We start from the raw sequence: 22,391 nt of genomic DNA, 5'->3' as shown, positions 1-22,391 counted from the left end.
CAGGTTTGCCCTTGCTGTTTTTAGGCCAGCTACGTCTCCTGCTCTGAAGGCTTTGTCCCTGGCCCTCAGCAGTCGGTGAACGTCTCCTGTGAACCATGGCTTCTGGTTAGCCCTGGTGGTGATGTGTTTTATTTCTGTAACATCATCGATGCATTTTGTGATGTAGGAGGTCACGGTGTCTGTGTATTCCTCAATGTCAATGTGGTTGCTGTGGGTGGCAGCTGTTTTGAAAATGTCCCAATCTGTGGTTTCAAAGCAGTCCTGTAGTCGTGAGACGGCCCCCTCTGGCCATTTTCTCACCTCCCTCAGAACTGGTTTGGTGAGCTTTGCCCTTTGTCTGTAGGCTGGCAGTAGCAAAATCGTTATGTGGTCTGATAGTCCAATGTGGGGGATGGGCTTTGCCTTTTATGCTCTCTTCTGATCGGTGTAAACAAGGTTCAGGGTGTTTTGTCCTCTTGTTGGGAAGTTGACATGTTGGTGAAATTTTGGAAGTACTGTTTTGAGATTTTCGTGGTTAAAATCTCCCAAAACCACTGTGAAGGCATCTGGGTGTGCATCTTGTTGTTCACTGATGCCCCGATGCAGCTCGTTCAGTGCCTCGCTTCTGACGCTGTTGTTGTTGCTGGGAGCGAGATACACTGCGACTAGTAGGATAGCGGATATTTCTCTGGGTAAATAGAAGGGTCGGCACTTGATGATCATGAACTCCACTAGTGGAGAGCAGTGCCTCTGTACCACCGTAGCATTATTGCACCAACCATCATGTGTGTAAACACATATTCCTCCCCCTCGTTTTTTCTCTGCAAGGGCTCTGTCCGCTCGGTGGCACGTTAGTTGTTCCAGTTGTAAAGCCGAGTCGGGTATGCCGTCGTTCAGCCATGATTCTGTGAACACCGTCACACAGCAGTTCCTCACGGTTTTGTTCGCTGATCTTAGTAGCCGTATGTCATCCATCTTATTGTCCAGAGATCTTACGTTTGCCAAGAGAATTGATGGTATTGCTGGACGAGTTGGGTTGGCTGCAAGCCGTGTTTCGACGCCACCTCGTTTGCCCCTTTTCCTAGCTCTGGAGCATTGCTTTCGGCGTCTCCATGTAGGCGAGGCAGACGGGTCCGATGTAGTCCTATGCCGCCGAAGAATTCCTAGTTCTTCCAGCGTCTCTGTTGGTATATCCAATACATCGCTTAAGTTGTGCCTTTTTATCTGCAACAGCTGTTGCCGACTGTACGTGCGTTCCGATATAGTTTCCGACGATAGACATTTCGAAAGACACATTTTAACACAAATAAACACTGAAAGTTGGGAGAGCAAGGGGCTGCTGCAACTGCGTGCGCCGCGTCCGGAAGTAATACAATTACTTTCTTTGTATGCTTCATATAATGTTTGTAGTTTTAAACTATATTTTTATAATTATAAAAACTATAAAAAATATTTTAGAATTGTGTATGATTTTACAATATCCTTTCCATATGGGTTCAAACGCACGTTAACCCATAACCCCTTAGGAGATTGAGCTTAAGCACACTCCTTTGCATTGGGTATGCATGGTTTGACTTATCTTAGTATACTTGTACCACTAGACTATCTTTGATATGTGAGTCAAGGCACATGAGCGAATAGGCCCTACTTTTGGTCTGTCTGTCTGTCGCATGGGCTTAGTTAAGTAGAAACTTTTTTTTGTTTTCCGGCAAAGCAACAGATAGCGTGGTAACGGATAGCAACATCTACCATTTCAGTAGATAACTTCCTATAGCCTTTAGTACAAATTCACATCCTTCAGGTTTTAGTCCTCTGTCCCAAAAATGTTTAACACCATAAGAGACCGAAGGCTTCATAATCACAGTTGAGTAAAGCTAATTCTTCTTTGACCAAGCTATGTAACATATTTGAAATTCTGAATTGTTAGGCCATCACAACCTGTAAAGCCTTTTTTTTTCGTAAGTGTAGGCCATCAAGGCAAACACACAGAATAGAAGGTTTTATTGTTTTTATTGAAGTGTTAAAAAAATCCTAGAGATGATGTGGTTACAAGACGTTTGCTATAAAAAAATAAGCAAAAAGAATGAATAAAAAAGGGTGATCTTTGTATTGCTTGTCCACTAAACAAATGTAACAAATATGACAAGACCAAATGTAACAGACTGTTGGCTAAACTGAGGCCTCTTATCTGAGTAATTGAGAAAGAAAAATTCATTAGTTGGAAAATACACAAGATAACAATTTCAGTACAAATATACAATTTGAGAAAAGGAAATAAAAACAAACATGGCAGATCGGCAAAATACTGTGTAAAAAGTTAAGAAGCAAATACATAAACATAGTGGGTTTTCAAACCTGGTCCCTTTCAGCCGCCTAAGCGAACTCAGAGTAGTGATTCAGCATTTTTGCCGCATATGTGAGCGCTCCAAAGCGTACCCAGACACCTTGGAAGCGAACCGTACAGAGACCTAGGTTGACGTGGTCTCAGTTCGGTTTGCTTATGAGTTCTGGCAAGTTACACTTGTGACTAGGTTTAATCACTTAAGGAGGGCTCTAGAGCAGTGGTTCTTAACCTGGGGTGCGGGCACCCCCTGGGGGTGCGCCAGAGATTTCAGGGGGTGCACAGAATTTTGTTTGTGTTGAGGTTGTGACCAAAATTCTGCTTCCAAACATTATAATTAGGCCAAATTTAAACATTTTTTCGTCCCCATGTTAGAGTATTGATTAATGTCTAAAGTAAGAGTCATTGTAATTAATCACTTGAATCATTTTTTGGTGCGTATACACATGTAGACATTTGGGATGGGGGTGCGTGGCTTTTCTTGGGAACAGCTAAGGGGGTGCGTTCAGAAAAAAAGGTTAAGAACCACTGCTCTAGAGGACCGAGTGTGATAAAAAAAAGAAGAGTGGCACACCATAACAGCCTGACAGGACCAGAAAGATCAGTGATCACACTCACAATATGAACAAACACAGAACTGAGTCCTTTTGCTGTCGGTTCGCTTTTTTTGCTGTATAAGTATATAACTTTTCCCTCCACTTTATTCCTAACCAACGACGGCCAGGAGTGGGCATTTGAAACAGAAGCAGTGTTAACTTAAGACACAGGAAAGGCAAATGGCATGATACAGATGAGGAGATGCAAATTAATGAAAGTTATATGACAATTTAATTATCAACTGCAAGGTAACATTACATTTAACTCAAGGCTAGGTTACATAGGATACAGTGAAATCAAATACAGTTTACCCAAGATAGATAGACAGAGAGAGAGAAAGAGAGAGGGAGAAAGGGAGAGAAAGACAGAGTTTTGGAGCCCTTCAGAGGTAGGAAGTGACTCCAAGATGGATCTCTGAGGTGAGATTATATACTGCAACCCCCCACCCCAAAAGTCCTTTTGTCTTTCTAGGGGCATTGGCACCACGGGGGATGCCACATCTTCAGTGGGGGGAGAGCTAGCACAAACAGGCCCCAGCTCTACTTGAGATAGCATCAACAGTGTAATCTGAGTCATTCAATAATCTCCATATTTACAGTTGACCCTTTCATACAATGGGATATGTCAAAATCGCATTGAAACACAAAAAAATGGATGACTACAGATGATAATGTTGATGGTGTAACCCGGTACTGTTTCACACAGGGCGCTGATGAATGTAAACTGACATCAGTGTCTCTGTGTGGCTACAAGGGACTAAAAGTTCTCTCTTGAGGGGTCCGTCACAGCAGGCATCCTTTAGCATGGAGGGGTGTCGAATTCTGGCAGTCTTCTTATCATATCAGTCTTTTCAGAGTTTAGGCATTTGCATACAGAATTATTGACTGACTGACACGGCATATGGCTTGAAAGATAACCAGCTGCATCAGAGGTTTTAATTGAAACAGTTAAAATGCATTAGGCCTACATTTGTAATTTCACGTTGATGTGTTTTCCCAACGGTGTTGCGAGGTTCTTCGTCACTCCCTCAAAACCCCTCCCGCTTTAATTCAAAACAAATCGCTGCGTTGTGATTGGTTTTGCCAGACTCAGGGCACAGCATTCAAAACATTCTCAGATCCGAGGCCAGACCTACTTGCTAGTTGAAAAATGTCGGCGTCCAGCGGGTGGCGCTGGTTTACCAGCCTAGTATTGAGCTTGTTTGTGACAGAAAAGTGAATGTAGCCTTAATTGTTCCTTATCTGCCTACGCAACTGAGTCCTCTTTTCTGATTGGCTGATGGGGTTGTCACTAATTCCCTATAACCTGTCAGGCCAACACAGCCTCACCCCTTTTTTGTCAGAAAGGGAGGTCTGGCTAGACACCCCCTGCTGCCTGTTCTTGACGTGGTTGGACACCCATCCACGTCGACATATAAACGAAGTTGGGCATCTGATAGAAGTGAATGCAAATCCCTCGTGGTAGACTGTAGACGAAGTAGGAGTCAGCAGTTCAGCCGCGGGGCGAGGGTAGCAACCTACGTTGCTAGGTAAACACGGCAAGTCTGGTTGACCGTGGATATAGCCTTCACACACTTCTTTTATAGACTTTTTTTTTGTAAATAACGAAATGTTGAATCTACAATTAGAGATAATCTAGCACTGGTGTCACTTTTACCTCTTATTGCACTTTACTTGAAAACGTGCTGCTACTACTGTAAGTATTGTACCCCAAACACAATTTTGTTGCCTTTCTGACAATGACAATAAATTCTTGAATCTTGAATCCGTTCTCCGTCTGCCATGTATAATGCATTGGTTGCTACATCTCTAGCATTTCATTTGTCATACCTGGACATGTTACTGTGGGCACAGTGAGGTTGTGTGAGTCGGAGGAGGTGGGGGGTTGGAGGCAGGAAGCTGTGTGGGGTCACCACTTGCTCTACTGGCTGTCAAACGCACACGCACACACACACACACACACACACACACACGCTCACATGCACACACACACACACGCACACACGCACACACACACACACACACACGCAGACTTGCTTACCCACCCCTGTGCGAATAGTTGCACAAAAACGGCAGGAAATAAGTCTAGTCTAGTTTCAGTTATGATTTCCGGTAAGGCTGGCTCTCTAGATCGGACAGAGTTTCACATACTGCACTGCCCTATTATCACTTCGGAGAAGCTTTCAAACTGATCACACCGCCCAGAAGAAGACCAGAAGGAAAATGAGGTAATTGTGACAACAGCCCCTCTAAATACAGACACACTCATAAATATGTAGACAAATATTATAATTACAGACACCCATAAACACACATTTACTGAATGGCATTATTGAAGCTCTTAGTGCTGTGATAGAACTTGTGCAACTCTGTGTTTGATGATTGTATATTCTTATGGACAGGCCCACAATTTAGAGGGCGTCAAACAAAAATATCCAGGCAAAATTGGGCGAGTTTCCCTGCAAAATGCCATTTTTACCTGTAGACAGCCATCCCAAGCAGCCCAATTGAGCGGGAAACAGCCCAATCTGGCAACACTGTTCTCATTGTGGCTGCCAAATGTGTCTCGAAATGTGTCTTCATCGCTACCGAACTGAAGCAAGTCTTTACTTACTTTACTGATGATAAATTAGTTATTATATTGTTTCTTTTGATTATGCATGCAGAGTGTTACAGTCGCTTTGGACTGTAAGTGGCTTCTGCTGAGTGAAGTGTAGTGTATTGTAACATGAATGTAACATGAATGCCCTGTTAGCAAAAAGCAAGCACGAGTGACAGTGACCTAAAGGACCTGGAGTGCATGTTTAATTATTAATTTAATTATTATTTTATTATTAATTATTATTAATAATATATTATTAATTATTAGTTATTATATTGTTTTGATTATGCATGCAGAGCCTTATAATAATTGTGTAATACCAGCTCCAATGACATAAATGTAAAATTTGCCCTGTTAGCAAAAAACAGGCGACAGGTGACGATGACCTAAAGGCCCTGGAGTGTCTCTTCACGTGGGACGTAGACAAAGATGACATCAACGACCTGAAGGGCGTCCCCGTGAAGCTGGAGGACCGCGTCAAGTACTGTCCTCGCCGCTACCACGCCACATACTTCAACATCCTGGCATTTGTCAGCCACCTGCAGGGCAAGGACAAAGCTGCCATTGCGTACCTGGAGAAGTCTCTGGCCGTGCTGGAGGAGGAGCAGAGGGATGAGGTGGACTTCCTGGTCACCTACTCCAGCTTCGCATGGCTGCACCATCACCACGGCAACCTGGAAGCCATGGAGACTTACCTGGGGAAAATCAGAAACATACAGGTGAGGACAGGGAGGTTGTAAAGTCATATGTTCCTCACACAATATCAATGTGGTTCATCCTTCTTGGTGGTATGCAGACATTACCTCGGATACCGGCTCTTGATACATCACAAAGACTTGCTGTCTCGGTCAAAGGTGTTACAGTTACACATGCACCAAGAATTTCTCCTTTTTGAACTCTGACATGTCACCCATAAGGTTGTGTGCATTGCATTTACTTACCCTGCTAATTGAACCATCACACTTCACCTTACTGGTGCAATGTGCAATGAACAAAGATTGGGTAACAGGCTAGTCCACTTGAGCCATGAAACATCCCACACTAAAATAACAGGTTTTTCCATTATTTTGTCCATTATTATGTATGTCTGCTGTTGCCCAGTCTTGCACTTTATATGTCTGTATGGGTATTGTATAGGTATTCTAGGTGTAATGTATGTGTACTGTCTATGTCTAATTTTCTATGTCCACACCTAGAGACTAGAGTCTATGTCTGCATGGGAAAGTAAGAAACGTAATTTCAATTCTTTGTCAGTGGTGTAGTCTACGTAGAACGCAGGTATACGGATTATACCCACTTCTAAATTTTAGGGGCTTCAGTATACCCACTTAAAATCGATTGATCCATTATTTAGAATAGCATAAATATATACAGTATACCCACTTCAGAAAATGCTAGGATGTACAGTATACCCACTTCAAAAAAGTAGACTACACCGCTGTTCTTTGTATGACCAGCACATGTAAAGAAATTGACAATAAAACCGACTTGACTTGACTTGATATTCTGGTAACACTTTACTTTACGGATCGCTAATAAGGTGGTCATTTCATAGTTATTCACAGTAATTTCAGTGTAATATTATGGTAATAACTTAGGGTGACCAGACGTCCCGGTTTAACCGGGACAGTCCCGGTTTGGAGTTGTGTGTCCCAGGTCCCGAGCAAACTCTGTCGGGACACAAATATGTCCCCGTTTTGGCCACCCGCTACATTGCGCTACATGTCTATCAGGGTAAATATAGAGAAATGATTACATGTTTACCTGCCACAATTAATGGCAGCCAGCTCTTGTATAGAAAGTCTGAAATAGTCATTTGCGATTTGTCATTCCGCCCCCTAAAATTGATTAGAATGCAGGAAATTGCATCTAAAAAAAAAAAAAAAATCCTGGGGGAGGGGCCCCAGACCCGCCTGCCAAATACTCCTTTCTAATTTACGCGCAAAGTGTCTCGGTTTCAAACTACAAAAATTTGGTCACCCTATAATAACTGTTTGTTTTTAGTAACAACAGCAAAATAACCATACGGTTTCCAGTGCAATTACGCCATAATTTCTCAATAATAATGATGGCCCTGAAAATATGTAATTTCCATAAAATTGAGTGGAATAGGTGATAATGCATTTTACAGCACTGATCCTATCTTATTTCCATAAAACTATCAAGTTGTTTCCCAGGTAATTAGGCAGAAACAATACAAGGATGTTTGGGTGGCCGTTTCTCTGCAATAAGATAGGAAGAGGAAATATTGCACTTTACGGCCCTGATGTAAGCTAATTGCTATGAAACTACTTCGGCTGTTGCCATTTAGTTACTGGTATACCTACCACCTAACTACTACTGTACGATGACACAGTAGCTGATTCCATTACTATTAAATAGAAACTACAGCGTAATTGCACTGGAAACGGCATAGCTATTAAGCAGGCTTGCAGGGCCGATTCTAGAAATCTCTAAGTACAGTTTATTAAGCGGGCTTGCAAAGCAAGGCCCGATTCTAGTAATCTCTAAGTCCTGTTTAGATTTATCATTAAGCGGGCTTGCAGAGCAAGGTCCGATTCTAGTAATCTCTAAGTACGTTTATTAAGCGGGCTTGCAGAGAAAGGCCCAATTCTAGAAATCCCTAAGTACAGTTTATTACTATTATTAGGCGGGCTTGCAGAGCAAGGTCCGATTCTAGTAATTTCTAAGCTTGCTTGCTTGCTTGCTTTGTTGCTTTCTTGTGGAGGGCAGTACAAATAGAAAATCGATCTCCTCCTAGGCCTTTCGAGATAGAGACACCATTCAAACACTAAAACTACCGGCTCAGCTTGGAGATCATTCGTACTGATATAGCGTGTCCGTGTCTCTTGTCGTTTTTCCATTTTTGGCGATTTTATGCAAATTTGGGTCCCCATAGAAAACAATGGTAGAACCTTCAGGAGACAGTGTTCCGTCACTCTACAGATCAGAGTGTAGGAGGCTTTTTCGGTCATAAAACATCAAGACTTTCACCTAGAAGTTTAGTTGACGCGTAAGTGAAAGTATCATGTCCCAACTCCCATTACTTTTTTAAATGGCAGGTGTGTAAAAACGGCAGGGCTGGCCCAATGGCTTTTCCCATTGACTCTTGAAGTGCCTTTCTGAAGAGGTCAGCACATCTTCCACAAGAGGTCCATTTGTGACTGAGCCGTTTAACCTATAAACTTCATTCAAAGACTGTTAGAAAGATCACATTTATGACTTCAATCTGTGAACAGGACATGTGCCAATTCCCTTTAGTTTTTTAACAACAGCAAGCTAAAGACCTAGAAACTGTTTTTGATTCTGCCCTGCCTTAGAGCACCATACTAACTGCCATACAGTCAATCAGAACAGGTGCAGCCAATATAGGGTTCCATCTCAACTGTCACTTTCTCTCAACATTCTATTCTTAACGAGCACCTACAACTACAGTTCTAGAAGGCTATTGTTCAGCTCTTCAATGCAATCTGATATTGTCTTGCTGGAATATTTATGACAGCCAGTTGCTTGGCTCAATGGTGAAGGTGCTGGATTAGAGATTTGGAGGTTGGGAGTTCGAATCCCACTTGGACCCATGTTGATTTTCAAAATTATATCATATGCAGTGTTCCTTAGCCAACTTAAAATACCATGTATGTCATTTAGTATCAATGGCAAAGCTGCTGGATTACAGATATGGAGGTTGTGAGTTCGAATCCCACTCGGACCCATGTTGATTTTCAAAATTATATCATATGCAGTGTTCCTTAGCCAAATTAAAATACCATGTATGTCATTTAGTATCAATGGCAAAGGTGCTGTATTACAGATATGGAGGTTGTGAGTTCGAATCCCACTCGGACCCATGTTGATTTTCAAAATTATATCATATACAGTGTTCCTTAGCCAACTTAAAATACCATGTATGTCATTTAGTATATCCCCAAAACGCAGAGCTGCAACACTTTCAAGATGGCTGATTTCAAGATGGCTGAATTGTTTGGCCCATAACTTCTGACTGGGTGGATGGATTATTTCCAAACTTTCTTTTAGCTTTGTTTTCTCAATAGTACTTAGTATTTAATTTGGGTAATTTCACGTGAAATCAGACACTTTGGGACCCCACCGACACAGATTTCAATACTTGCTGTGCCTGTTTAGTGGCAAGGTAGCACCCCAGAACTGCATTTGTGTAAATCTGACACCAATATTAAGGGAGAAACAGACTAGCGAAGGTTTACATATGAGGGTAGGACACTATGCATTCAGCCTTGATTATATCAGTCAGTGTAAGTCACAAAAATAAAATGTGTTAAATGTGTGGTGTTATTTGAAAGCTCTTTTCTGGCTCTACAAATTACACAAACAGCATGGAACACAACAACCCTGAGAATATGAATTATCATACATTGAAAAATTAAAAATTGAATATCAAAAAAAACTTGTATTCCTCGTCTAAACATAGCCTTCAATGTCATGAACAACACCTGAAATGCTGGTGTTTGGTTCTTTATCCATTTCAGAGACAATGGGAGTGCAAAATATGGCATCATACAAATTACCTAGTAATAATATGGTGATACCATAGTAATATCACATGACATGTAGCAGGCCTACTTTGACAATTTGGGCTGAAGCCCACACCCGACTACGCCAGCCCTGAGGGCTATTTCCCCCAGAGCAAAAGTTAAATTAACTAAGATAATAATGAAGATAGACTTCAAGTAAGGCACACTGGTTCACAGATACTCAGAGGCAAGAGAAGTATGCTTCCCCAACAAAATGAATATTTATTTTACAGAGGTCCACAGTACATCACAATAATATCCCCACAACACAGATGACCCCTTTCCCCCACTCACACACACACATACACACCCACACACATACACACTCCCAATACACGGGCAGCACTGCCCTAATGCCCACGGGCCCTAGGGCCTGCTCCACGACTGTGGAGTAATAAAGAGAGCTAAGCAGTAAGGGGGAGTAGCGGAGCGGGCCCCGCCCAAACGGTACACGTTGGCAAAAAGAAATAGAAAGAAACTCAAAATACACACAATAAAAAGAAAGTAAATCACACCAAAGTAAGAAATCAAAAGAAATTAAATAAATGGAATCACACAATTACTACACTAAGATAGATAATCAAACTCAAATCACCCATGTGCTCACAGCAAAGGAAAAGTGCAGAATTCCACCACCTGGCACGCCAACAGCACACGCTGGGATGAGGGGTCGGTCTCCTGTCCCAAAAGAGAGAGAAAGAGGAGCGAGAGAGAAGAGGAGAGAGAGAGAGGGACAATGGTACAATTATTCACAGTAAGTAAGGCACACAAACTCCTGCCACTAGTATTGTGGCAATGCTTAAATGTTAATACTGCCCGATAGGAAAGAGAGAGAGGTGAGAGAGAGAAGAGGAGACAGTGATACAATTATTCACAGTAAGTAATGCGCACAAACTCCTGCCACTAGTATTGTGGCAATGCTTAAATGTTAATACTGTCCGATAGGAAAGAGAGAGAGGTGAGAGAGAGAAGAAGAGACAGTGATACAATTATTCACAGTAAGTAATGCGCACAAACTCCTGCCACTAGTATTGTGGCAATGCTTAAATGTAAATACTAAATGTGGGGGGACGATGCAGACTGGACCCCACCAAGTACCATGCGATAGCCCAACCCACAAAGGGGAACAAATAGTACACTCCAAATCACGCTCCCCTATGTTACAATAAGATTGGCAGAAGGCACGTTCTGGGAGACGGACTTATCAGTGCTTTCGAGTATTTGATATACACATGGACCACAGAAATAAACAACATGGACAAGAGGCACTCAGAAACACAGTCACAGATGTGCGTTCCCTTATCAAAGGTAGCGAGAGCCCGCCGGGTTGACGAATCCCGAGCGTGAGCCGGACCGAAACAAAACAGCAGCCACCGACGCCGTGGGAAGTCGAGGGACAGAATCTCCAAGTAGCCGCAGATCTGTTAAGTTAATAACAAAACCACACTAAGTTATCAGGTTCACTAATGCCCCATGCTAGCAGCAAGGCGAGGAAGAGATACATACCGTTAGGCTGGAGATGGTTCTACAAGGCCACTATCCATTGTGAGCTCCGAACACAAACGCGCCACATTCCGCTGCTGTTCCAAAACCAATGGAGAGGAATTAGACAAGGGCTACACCATGCAATCTAAGCAACCCACCGAGTCCTACGGTAACTTACCTAGCATCCAGAGACACTGCCACAAAGCTAGCCACCCCACGAGTCAGCTGGCAGCTTCCCACAGGGCAACGCAACCCCTCTGGCAACCGAGGCACCAAAGCACCGTTTGGATACACTGCAGAGCAAGCGAATTACGCAGTCAGAAAAAGGTCATCAAAGCAGCCAAAACTACCAGATCGGCACAAAAGCACTCACCACGCGATAGTCTTCGGCCTTCCACGCCAAATCCCACGACGAAACAAGGACTGTTCTCCCCGAAGGAAACCAGGCATGTGCCAACCTCCAGGCCAAGCCCCTTAAATACCGGCCATAATAATCAGTGCGCACCTATTCCCCAGCTCCGGTATCCATGCGATTGCGCATCCCATCACAATCTACCCCCCCCTTTTCAATCGTCGCCCCGACGATTATCACTTAACTGGAGGACCCAGAGGACATCCCGGCCGCCCCCAGCCTGGGGTCCGAGGACTCCTCCTCTAGTACCACCGAACGAGGGAGACGATGGGGGTTGGAATGGAGTCCAGCGGTAGAACGCTCCGAGCGACGCAGTGCAGGAGGGCTCACGCTGGCCTCTCTACTTGGCGGGGGAGAACCCACTTCCTCCACTTCCAGTCCTACGAGTGGGACCACCTCATCCGGTTCCGGGGGTAATGGTGGTGTACAGGCCGCGGATGGTCCTTCAGCTGACCCAACCACGGGAGTCCCTGGGGCTGGGGCTGCGGCTGGGGCAACCGGAACTATCAGACACAGTTCCTGTTCCTCCTGGGAATCATCCTGAGCTACAGGGGTCGGTGCGCAGGCTACCAAGGGGGTTTGGGGGACTACATGTGGCCCCACTTGGGGTTTGAGCATGTCTCGATGTACATTCCGGACCCTCTGTAGGTCATTGGTGGGTGCGATGGTATACACCACTCCACCAGCCTCGGGTGCCTTAATGACCTGGTAGAGGACAGAGCACCATACATCCTGAATCTTGTGACGCCCCCGGAACCCCTGATCCCGAAGATACACCACTTGGCCAACTTGCAGGGGCATCTCCCGCACTCGTCCATCATGCCTCTCTTTACGTCTGGCTGCTGCTGCCTGCAGCCGCGCCCTGGCGCCGTCGAAGGCCACTTCGAGTCTGGCCTGGTGCTCGACCATCCAATCTTGCACCCTCCCTGGTTCGGGCTCCCGGACCCGACCCAAGAGGAAATCAACGGGGAGTCTGGGCTCCTGCCCAAACATGAGAAGAAAGGGGGATTCCCCCGTGCTCTGGTGCGGGGTGGAATTATAACAAAAGAGCACCTGCGGCAGGCAGGAGGCCCAGTCTCGCTTCCTGGATGGGGGTAGTGTGCGGAGGAGGTCATGAAGGGTTCGATTAAACCTCTCACACTGCCCATTCCCGGCAGGGTGATAAGGAGTGGTGCGAGATTTCGAGACGCCGTACAGGCCACATAGCTGTTGGATCAGTAAGCCCTCAAAGCTCTTCCCCTGATCCGAGTGGATGCGACTCGGTACCCCAAATCTGTAGAACCACTCGTTTAGGAGCACCTGGGCCACCGTAGTGGCTCGCTGGTCCCGAGTGGGAACTGCCTGCGTGAACTTACTGAAGACGTCCGTCATCACGAGCACATTCTCCACTCCATTGCGAGAAGGCTCGAGCACGGTAAAATCTATGGCCAGGATCTCATTTGGCCTGGACGCCAACAAGTGGCCCATGTAACCATGGGGGCCTGATCCGGAGCCCTTGGCTTCCTGACACCGTTTGCAGTTCTTACACCACTCCTTGATGTCTGCAGTCATCCCTGGCCAGTAGCAACGCAGCCTAACCAGTTCAGCCGTCCTTTCCATGCCCTGGTGGCCATGGTCCTGGTGCAAGTTGGTAAGAACATCATCTTTAAGGACTATGGGTAAGAGGACTTGGAGGATTTCTTCACCCCCTGCTGGACGCCAGGCCCGACGATGTAAAACTCCCCCATTCTCCTGTAGGCGGTCCCATTCCCGCAGTAGTTGTCGCGCCTTTTGAGACAGCTGACGCCTTTTGTCCGGTGGCGGTGGGGCCCGCTTCCTCCAGCACTCCAGCACTTCCTTCAACACCGGGTCGGCCTCCTGCATCACTTGCATATCAACAGAAGGCAGGGCAGGCAAAGCAGAGATCATGGATTGAGTCCCCGCTACCATAGGTTGGGGTTGCGGAGCCTCTTGCAGGGCAGCTGGTAAGGCACTACCTGGGAGGATTCGATCGGCCAACTCCTGGCTGCTCATGAACTGCCTCGACAATGCATCCGCATTCCGGTTGCTGCGACCAGAGCGATATTTTATCTCAAAATTGAACACCGCCAGTTGGGCGGCCCACCGATGTTCTGTTGCCCCCAACTTGGCCGACTGCAGATAACTCAGCGGATTATTGTCAGTATAGACCATGCACCGCTGACCCAACAGATATTCCCGAAACTTTTCCGTCATCGCCCACTTTAACGCCAGAAATTCCAATTTCATGGAGCTATAATTCTCCATGTTGCGCTCCGTGGGACGGAGACCTCTGCTAGCATAGGCTATGGGTCTCACACAGCCGTCCTGTTCCTGAGAGAGGACGGCTCCCAATCCCCCATAGCTAGCATCGGTCTCCAAGATGAACGGACGAGAAAAGTCGGCGTAGGCCAGCACCGGAGAGGAGATCAATCTGGCTTTTAACTGTTCAAAGCTGTCCTCGCACTCGGCAGTCCACGCAGTCTCCATGTCGCTCCCGGACCCTCGTTTGGATTTGGTGCCGGCCAGACTAGCTACCAGCTTATGCAGAGGGCTAGCCAATGTGGCAAAGCCCTCTACGAAGCGCCGGTAGTAGCTGGCGAAACCCAAGAAAGAGCGCAGTTCGGACACACCCTTTGGTCGTGGCCACTTAGCCACCGCCTCCACCTTGGCCGGGTCAGTGGACACTCCCTTGTCGGAGATGATATGCCCCAAGTATCCCACTTCCCGGCGGAAGAAGGCGCACTTTTCCAACTTCGCCTTCAGCCCTTCGCGCTGAAGGCGGCTTAGGACGACTTCAAGGCGTTGCAGATGTTGCGAGGTGGAGGCCGAAAAGACCACAATGTCATCCAAGTACAAGAGCAACGACTGACCCTGCTGATCGCCGAACATTCGCTGCATCAGCCGTTGAAAAGTACTTGGAGCATTGCATAATCCAAAGGGCATACGATTCCATTCAAACAAGCCAAATGGAGTGCAAAAGGCTGTCTTTGGTTTGTCTTGCTCCGACACCGGGACCTGGTTATACCCACTAGCCAGGTCTAGTGTGGAAAACCAGCAGGCTCCAGACAGGGTGTCGAGGCTCTCCTCAATCCTTGGAAGGGGAAAGGCGTCCTTCCTGGTCTTACTATTCAGGAGCCGGTAATCCACGCACATGCGTAATGTCCCGTCCTTCTTCTTTGCCAAGACGATAGGGGAGGCATAAGGACTGCAACTCTCCCTAATTACCTGGTCCTGCAACAATTGGTTGATATGAGCCTTGACAGTCTCATACTCTGACGGCGGGATGCGACGGTAACGTTGTCGAACCGGCACATCATCGAGCAACGGGATATCGTGGGCCAGCAGGTTGGTACAACCCAAGTCGCTATCATTAGCAGCAAAGACAGAGCTATACCGCTGGAGCAACGCCCGAGCCTGGGGCTGCTCTTCCTCCGGCAAAGCGCCCAAGTCCAGAGTCTGGAGTTTATCCTGTGGAGAGCTGGATGCCGACTGGGCAGAGACCGTAGCTACATGGGGCCGGACTTCTGTAATGCCAGCCGGAAAACTGACAACTTGGGTGGTCATGACCGATCCCAAGCTGGTACGGGGATGGAGAAGGATGGTAGTAGTCCCTACGTTAACCACTGGAACCACAGTGGTGCCCCGAGTAACTGGAACAAGACAGGGGGAGGCTAACAGTCCAGCCGGGAGCCCAGACGAAATGGGCTCAAAAAGGGTGGCAGAATTAGCAGCCGAGACGGGGCAAGTGCAAGTAATAAGTTTCATGACACCGCCAGGGATGCGGACTACTTGGGACCCGTGAACCCGGGCCGTCCCCATCACTGATTCCAAAGGTTGAACCGCCGCTTGATGACAACGTTGCAGGGCCTCGAATATGGGACCAGGGGCCCGAACGACAGGAGGAGAAGCGAACAAATCTGGCCCATGGACCCCAAAGAGCTCCTGGTAACAGCGGCTGATAACATTCATGCCCAACACTCCGGGTACGGTAGGGGGCGGACCTGGGGGGTCTCGTACTACCAGGATGCCACAACGAGGGATGGTCTTGCCACACAGAATGACATCCAGCTCCAAGTAGCCAACATATGGTATGGCAAGACCATTAGCCGCACGCAGCTGTAACCAGTGGCAGGACTGCAGTCGATCCTGGCCCCAAGGTTCGAATTGCTGGCGAAAGAAGTTCTCGGTCACGGTAGATACCATAGACCCTGTGTCCAAGAGACAGGGGACGGTGACTCCCCCAATCAAAACATCAATGTTGGGGCAAGAGGACATCAATTGGGATATGGGTGCAGGGGTAGAGCCAGTAGGAAACCCACCTGAGCTGTGACTCAGCAACCCAGTGGGCTCCCGTTTCCCGGCGCCGCACGATGAGATGATCCAGATCCCGAAGCAGTGGGTCCCGAGGATGAGTGTGGTCGCGAGCGAGCTGGAACCCGCTCATTATCACAATCCTGTGCAAAATGACCTGTCCGCTGGCAACGGCGGCAAACGATAGGCCCACTAAGAGGGGTTCGGCGTGGTCCACGGGAAGGTTGCAACGCAGCCACAGTTTGAGTGAGTTGATTCAGCTGTTCCTGCTGGCGTTTCATCATGGTCTTCAATTCTGCCAACTCTGTGCTTTGTGCCGCCACTGGAGAAGGTGGCTGGGGACTACCTCTGACCGCATATTGGAGGCCGTAGGCCGAGGGAAGAGAGAAACTACGGGCCCTGGCCCCCCCAGGTAAACCCTCCCGTTCCCACCGTAAGGCCTCCTCCCGCACCCTCAGCAAAGTAGCCGTAGGCTGCTGACGAACAAATTGTTTCAGTTCCCTGCGGAGGGCGCCATCCGACACATGCTCCACGAATTGGTCACGAAGCAGAACTTCTGAATTAAGCAATCCTTCCCCAGGAGCACTTTGCTTCACTTCCTCCATCAGTGCAAGCAGGGCCAAGGAATATTCATGTAATGTCTCTCCCTCCTGTTGTTGTCTGGAAAAGAACTGTTGCTGCAAAGTTACATAGGACTGGGTGGGGCCATAAATTTCATCCAAAATCTTAAAGATTGCCTCTGCATCTCCCCGTTCTGCACTGGGGCGATACTTAATTTCCTCTTTTGCTTTTCCCTCCAAATGATCATAAATAAAGAAGGCTTGGTCAGCAGTAGATAAGCGGCGCGCTCGCATACAGGCTTTAACCTCCTCTTTCCATTCACGTATCTCTAACCCCGCCCTACCGCTAAACATGGGGCACTTCCGTTCGCGTGGGACAACTACCAACCGTTCTCTTGCACTGGGCTCATTCCCTGTTGCTGAACTACCTGCCACTGCGGCAGGAAGAGCTGCTGTGTTTGGCTGAACCTGAGGATTCGCCTGCTCCTGGCGCAACCGTTCGTTATCAGCTCTAAGCTGAGCGACCATTTCTTGCAGTTGCCTCATTTCCTCCTCCATTTTGACCAAAGTTTTTTTTTTTTTTTTTTTTTTTAAAGAAACAAAAAGACAAGTCCTACCTGAAGGGGAGGTACCGAACAGTCCTTGGTAACAGTGGCTGCTGTTTTGTTTCCGCGCTACAAATGCCTCAACCAACACATAAGCACACACAGAGTTAATGAAAATGACAATCAAACAAAACAAAAAAATACAGAGAGCACACTCCTCAAGCCTCACTGAGTAATCGTCCTGCCGCCTACGTCAAGATGTAGCAGGCCTACTTTGACAATTTGGGCTGAAGCCCACACCCGACTACGCCAGCCCTGAGGGCTATTTCCCCCAGAGCAAAAGTTAAATTAACTAAGATAATAATGAAGATAGACTTCAAGTAAGGCACACTGGTTCACAGATACTCAGAGGCAAGAGAAGTATGCTTCCCCAACAAAATGAATATTTATTTTACAGAGGTCCACAGTACATCACAATAATATCCCCACAACACAGATGACCCCTTTCCCCCACTCACACACACACATACACACCCACACACATACACACTCCCAATACACGGGCAGCACTGCCCTAATGCCCACGGGCCCTAGGGCCTGCTCCACGACTGTGGAGTAATAAAGAGAGCTAAGCAGTAAGGGGGAGTAGCGGAGCGGGCCCCGCCCAAACGGTACACGTTGGCAAAAAGAAATAGAAAGAAACTCAAAATACACACAATAAAAAGAAAGTAAATCACACCAAAGTAAGAAATCAAAAGAAATTAAATAAATGGAATCACACAATTACTACACTAAGATAGATAATCAAACTCAAATCACCCATGTGCTCACAGCAAAGGAAAAGTGCAGAATTCCACCACCTGGGACGCCAACAGCACACGCTGGGATGAGTCGGTCGGTCGGTCTCCTGTCCCAAAAGAGAGAGAAAGAGGAGCGAGAGAGAAGAGGAGAGAGAGAGAGGGACAATGGTACAATTATTCACAGTAAGTAAGGCACACAAACTCCTGCCACTAGTATTGTGGCAATGCTTAAATGTAAATACTAAATGTGGGGGGACGATGCAGACTGGACCCCACCAAGTACCATGCGATAGCCCAACCCACAAAGGGGAACAAATAGTACACTCCAAATCACGCTCCCCTATGTTACAATAAGATTGGCAGAAGGCACGTTCTGGGAGACGGACTTATCAGTGCTTTCAAGTATTTGATATACACATGGACCACAGAAATAAACAACATGGACAAGAGGCACTCAGAAACACAGTCACAGATGTGCGTTCCCTTATCAAAGGTAGCGAGAGCCCGCCGGGTTGACGAATCCCGAGCGTGAGCCGGACCGAAACAAAACAGCAGCCACCGACGCCGTGGGAAGTCGAGGGACAGAATCTCCAAGTAGCCGCAGATCTGTTAAGTTAATAACAAAACCACACTAAGTTATCAGGTTCACTAATGCCCCATGCTAGCAGCAAGGCGAGGAAGAGATACATACCGTTAGGCTGGAGATGGTTCTACAAGGCCACTATCCATTGTGAGCTCCGAACACAAACGCGCCACATTCCGCTGCTGTTCCAAAACCAATGGAGAGGAATTAGACAAGGGCTACACCATGCAATCTAAGCAACCCACCGAGTCCTACGGTAACTTACCTAGCATCCAGAGACACTGCCACAAAGCTAGCCACCCCACGAGTCAGCTGGCAGCTTCCCACAGGGCAACGCAACCCCTCTGGCAACCGAGGCACCAAAGCACCGTTTGGATACACTGCAGAGCAAGCGAATTACGCAGTCAGAAAAAGGTCATCAAAGCAGCCAAAACTACCAGATAGGCACAACGCACTTACCACGCGATAGTCTTCGGCCTTCCACGCCAAATCCCACGACGAAACAAGGACTGTTCTCCCCGAAGGAAACCAGGCATGTGCCAACCTCCAGGCCAAGCCCCTTAAATACCGGCCATAATAATCAGTGCGCACCTATTCCCCAGCTCCGGTATCCATGCGATTGCGCATCCCATCACAGACAGCATGTCTATCGGAATATGTGAAGGATGGAGATGGTCCATGAGGATGCAGGAAGTTCAGTTTCACCTCTCCAGTGCTCGGCATACATTCCTCAACACATGCTAGCCACTAATTGCCATCATATACAGCTACAACATACCCTTTCATGCTTGAACATTTTAAAAATCCTTTACTGAGCTTATTCTTTCAACCCTGCCTACCCTGAATGCTTAAAACGGTCAAGCTTCCACTGTGTCCATTGGCAATGGGCAGAAGCTGTGTAGTTTTTGAGCACCTGGAATAGGGACCGACGAGGGTGCAGGGCCCACCGGGAAAATGCCAGTTACAGTATATCACAAAAGTGAATACACCCCTCTCAGTTTTGCAGATTTGTGAGTATATCTTTTAATAGGAAAGCATTACAGAAATGTCACTTTGACACAATGATTAGTGACCTTTTAACAACTTATTTAGCCACTTACATTTCTTGTTCACTCAGAAAAAAACATAATACAGCCATTAATGTTTGAACATGTACTCACAAAAGTGAGTACACCCCAGATTAAAATCCGGTAGAGAAGGGGCTGTGTTGGCTCGAATCGTCTCGAAATGAAACAAAATGAAAAGGGATGAAAAGGGAGGTCATCAGTGTGCGTTTCAACCTTTCTTTGCATTGAACTTTTACATTTTGAGTCTGCATCTGACTTAAATAGATTGGTGTGAGATTTGAATGCAATCTTATGGAGAATATCATGATCTGCTTCAGTAGTCACAGTGCATGTTGACATGCATGTTTCTTTTAGGTGTATTTCAGATTACCAATGTTGACAGCATCCATGCATCCCCAAACCATGTCAGTCCCACTACCATGCTTGGTTATTGAGAGGATACACTTTTTTTGTAAAACTCACTTGTTTACCACCACACATGCTTGACACCATCTAAAGCAAATTTGTTTATCTTGTTCTCAAGAGAGATGAACAGACCAAGGATATGGATCACTGGAACCATGTTGTGTGATCTGAAGAGACCAAGATAAACAAATATACTTTAGATGGTGTCAAGCATGTGTGGTGGTAAACAAGTTTTTGCAAAGTTTTTGCTATTACTATTGAGAAATTATGGCGTAATTGCACTGGAAACCGTATGGTTATTTTGCTGTTGTTACAGTTATTACTATAATATTACACTGAAATTTCTGTGGAATAACTATGAAATTACCACCTTATTAGCGATCTTTAAAGTAAAGTGTTACGGATATTCCAAACTAAAAATAAACTGCATTTAGGCTCCTACAGAGGTCATCGTGGAGGAAGAGAAAGGCTGGAGCCTTCTACGACTGGGCGGCAAGTTCTATCCGAGGTCGAGGGAGAGCTTCGAGAAGGTTTTAAAAGCCAAGCCCGACAGTCTGTCCTGCAATGTGGGCTACGCGGTGGTTCTTTACCGACAGGAAGAGATGGTAAGGACGGATGACCCCATCAAGCCAGAGGAGAGCGCTGCCGCCCAGCAACTCAAGAAAGCCTTGGAACTCGACCCCACCGATGCTGAAGTGATGGTCCTCTTAGCTCTCAAACTGCAACGCTCCCAACCTGGTAAATCCAGAGAGCTCATACGCAAGGCTGTCATCCAGTCACCAGACATTCCCCACGTTACCAGGTACTATTATTATTATTATAATTATAATTATTATTATTATTTTTATTGGGCCTTTATCATAAGTTCTTAAATGAGAAAAACAAGACATTCTTCAGAAATAGCATTGTTCTAAAGAAAATGCTTGAGAATTCCACTTAAGATGATTCTTAGGAACTTCTTCGTTTTTTTTTTAGGAATCCTCTTAAGTTTTATCATTCACAGAGTTTTTGTAAATCCGCCTCCAGGTACGCTGCCACCTACTTCAGGAGAGATGGATCCACCAAAGACTCTCTGGAGATTCTGGAGGAGGCCTCCAAGAGAGCTCCCAACTCCAGCTTCCTCTACCACCAGATGGGCCTGTGCCACTGGCAGAACATGATCAACATGAAGAAACTCGGCGGCCAGAGGGCCGGCCATGCGCAGGTCTGGTTATGTTGGTTGTTTCCATGCTTTTGTTATTTGTTTTTTTTATTGCAGAGATGTCGCAAGATGACACGCAAGATGTCAAAGAACTTTTGTTTTTAGTGTAATTTTACTTGAGAGTTTTATACCTAAAATGTTTTCTACAGTCAGGGCTTGTTTTATTCCAAATATATATTTCACATTATAGATGCCCTTTATGCATTATGCATGCCGCAGGTCAATGCAGCCGTTGCCGAAAGCCTGCGCCTCTTCCACAAGACGGTGGCGCTGAAGCCATCGAATACCTACGCCTGGGTGCACCTGGCCGAGGCCTACGCAGAGAGGCAACAGCTGGAGGAGGCAGAGCCTATTTTCAAGACGCTGCTGTCGGACAACGCCCTGTCCGACGCCGAGCGGCAACACTGCCACACCAAGTACGGAGAGTTCCTGATGTTCAAGAAGAAGGATGACGACAAGGCCATCGAGCAGCTGAAGGAGGCGTATGCGATCAGGATCGACAGCAAAGGCAGAACCCAGGCGCGAGCAAGACTGCAGCAGCTAGCAAGCCGTAGATCCGGATGGAGGAACCGCGAGGAAGACATCTTGGATTTCATCTCCTCAGTAGACAGGCGGGATAGGCAGCCCACCAGGCCCCCAGCAGATGTAAACATCAACAGACTGGCTGACAGTTTTAAAACAGGCTTAACTGTAAAACAGGCTTGATAATTATTTCATAGAGATATCTCTAAGCCTCTTAGCCTATATGAGTGTAGGCTACTTTATCTCTCAAAAACTGCTGACTGGTGTAGGGATGATCAACTATGCTGCAATAAACAGCATTGTTACAAGGAATGGTATTAGATTTTCATTTTGAACTTGAATGTATTTCACTTTTATGAAGATTAGGCTATCCAAATAATTAAAATACAGAGCAAACAAAGCTGTTACAAGTTGATAACAATGAAAACCTAT

At 46.4% G+C, this 22,391-nt stretch overlaps 1 protein-coding gene and 2 long non-coding RNA genes across 5 annotated transcripts; 1 reads left to right on the top strand and 2 right to left on the bottom strand.

Annotated features, from left to right (window-relative positions):
• The first annotated feature begins 5,098 nt into the window (after positions 1 to 5,098).
• Positions 5,099 to 22,386, top strand: LOC134466793 (interferon-induced protein with tetratricopeptide repeats 5-like). The gene is made up of 5 exons (XM_063220670.1): positions 5,099 to 5,144; positions 5,877 to 6,237; positions 20,671 to 21,038; positions 21,263 to 21,440; positions 21,657 to 22,386. Exons 1-5 carry the CDS (start codon positions 5,140 to 5,142, stop codon positions 22,140 to 22,142), a joined length of 1,398 nt encoding a protein of 465 aa, XP_063076740.1. The 5' UTR covers positions 5,099 to 5,139; the 3' UTR covers positions 22,143 to 22,386.
• LOC134466795 (uncharacterized) lies at positions 10,929 to 12,026 on the bottom strand. 2 transcript variants are annotated; one of them, XR_010038414.1, is made up of 3 exons: positions 11,927 to 12,026; positions 11,575 to 11,846; positions 10,929 to 11,489 (listed from the first exon to the last, which is right to left on the bottom strand). It is a non-coding gene; the product is annotated as an uncharacterized LOC134466795 (long non-coding RNA). The 2 variants fall into 2 exon arrangements; XR_010038413.1 differs by lacking the exon at positions 11,927 to 12,026 and having other exon boundaries at positions 11,575 to 11,648; positions 11,732 to 11,900.
• LOC134466794 (uncharacterized) lies at positions 18,639 to 19,323 on the bottom strand. 2 transcript variants are annotated; one of them, XR_010038412.1, is made up of 3 exons: positions 19,224 to 19,323; positions 18,873 to 19,144; positions 18,639 to 18,787 (listed from the first exon to the last, which is right to left on the bottom strand). It is a non-coding gene; the product is annotated as an uncharacterized LOC134466794 (long non-coding RNA). The 2 variants fall into 2 exon arrangements; XR_010038411.1 differs by lacking the exon at positions 19,224 to 19,323 and having other exon boundaries at positions 18,873 to 18,946; positions 19,030 to 19,198.
• Positions 22,387 to 22,391: the final 5 nt, after the last annotated feature.

This window comes from Engraulis encrasicolus, chromosome 17 (genome assembly GCF_034702125.1).
Source record: "Engraulis encrasicolus isolate BLACKSEA-1 chromosome 17, IST_EnEncr_1.0, whole genome shotgun sequence".
Lineage (NCBI taxonomy): Eukaryota > Metazoa > Chordata > Actinopteri > Clupeiformes > Engraulidae > Engraulis > Engraulis encrasicolus.
Note: the sequence above shows the minus strand (reverse complement) of the source record. Positions and strands in the feature narration are given on the sequence as shown.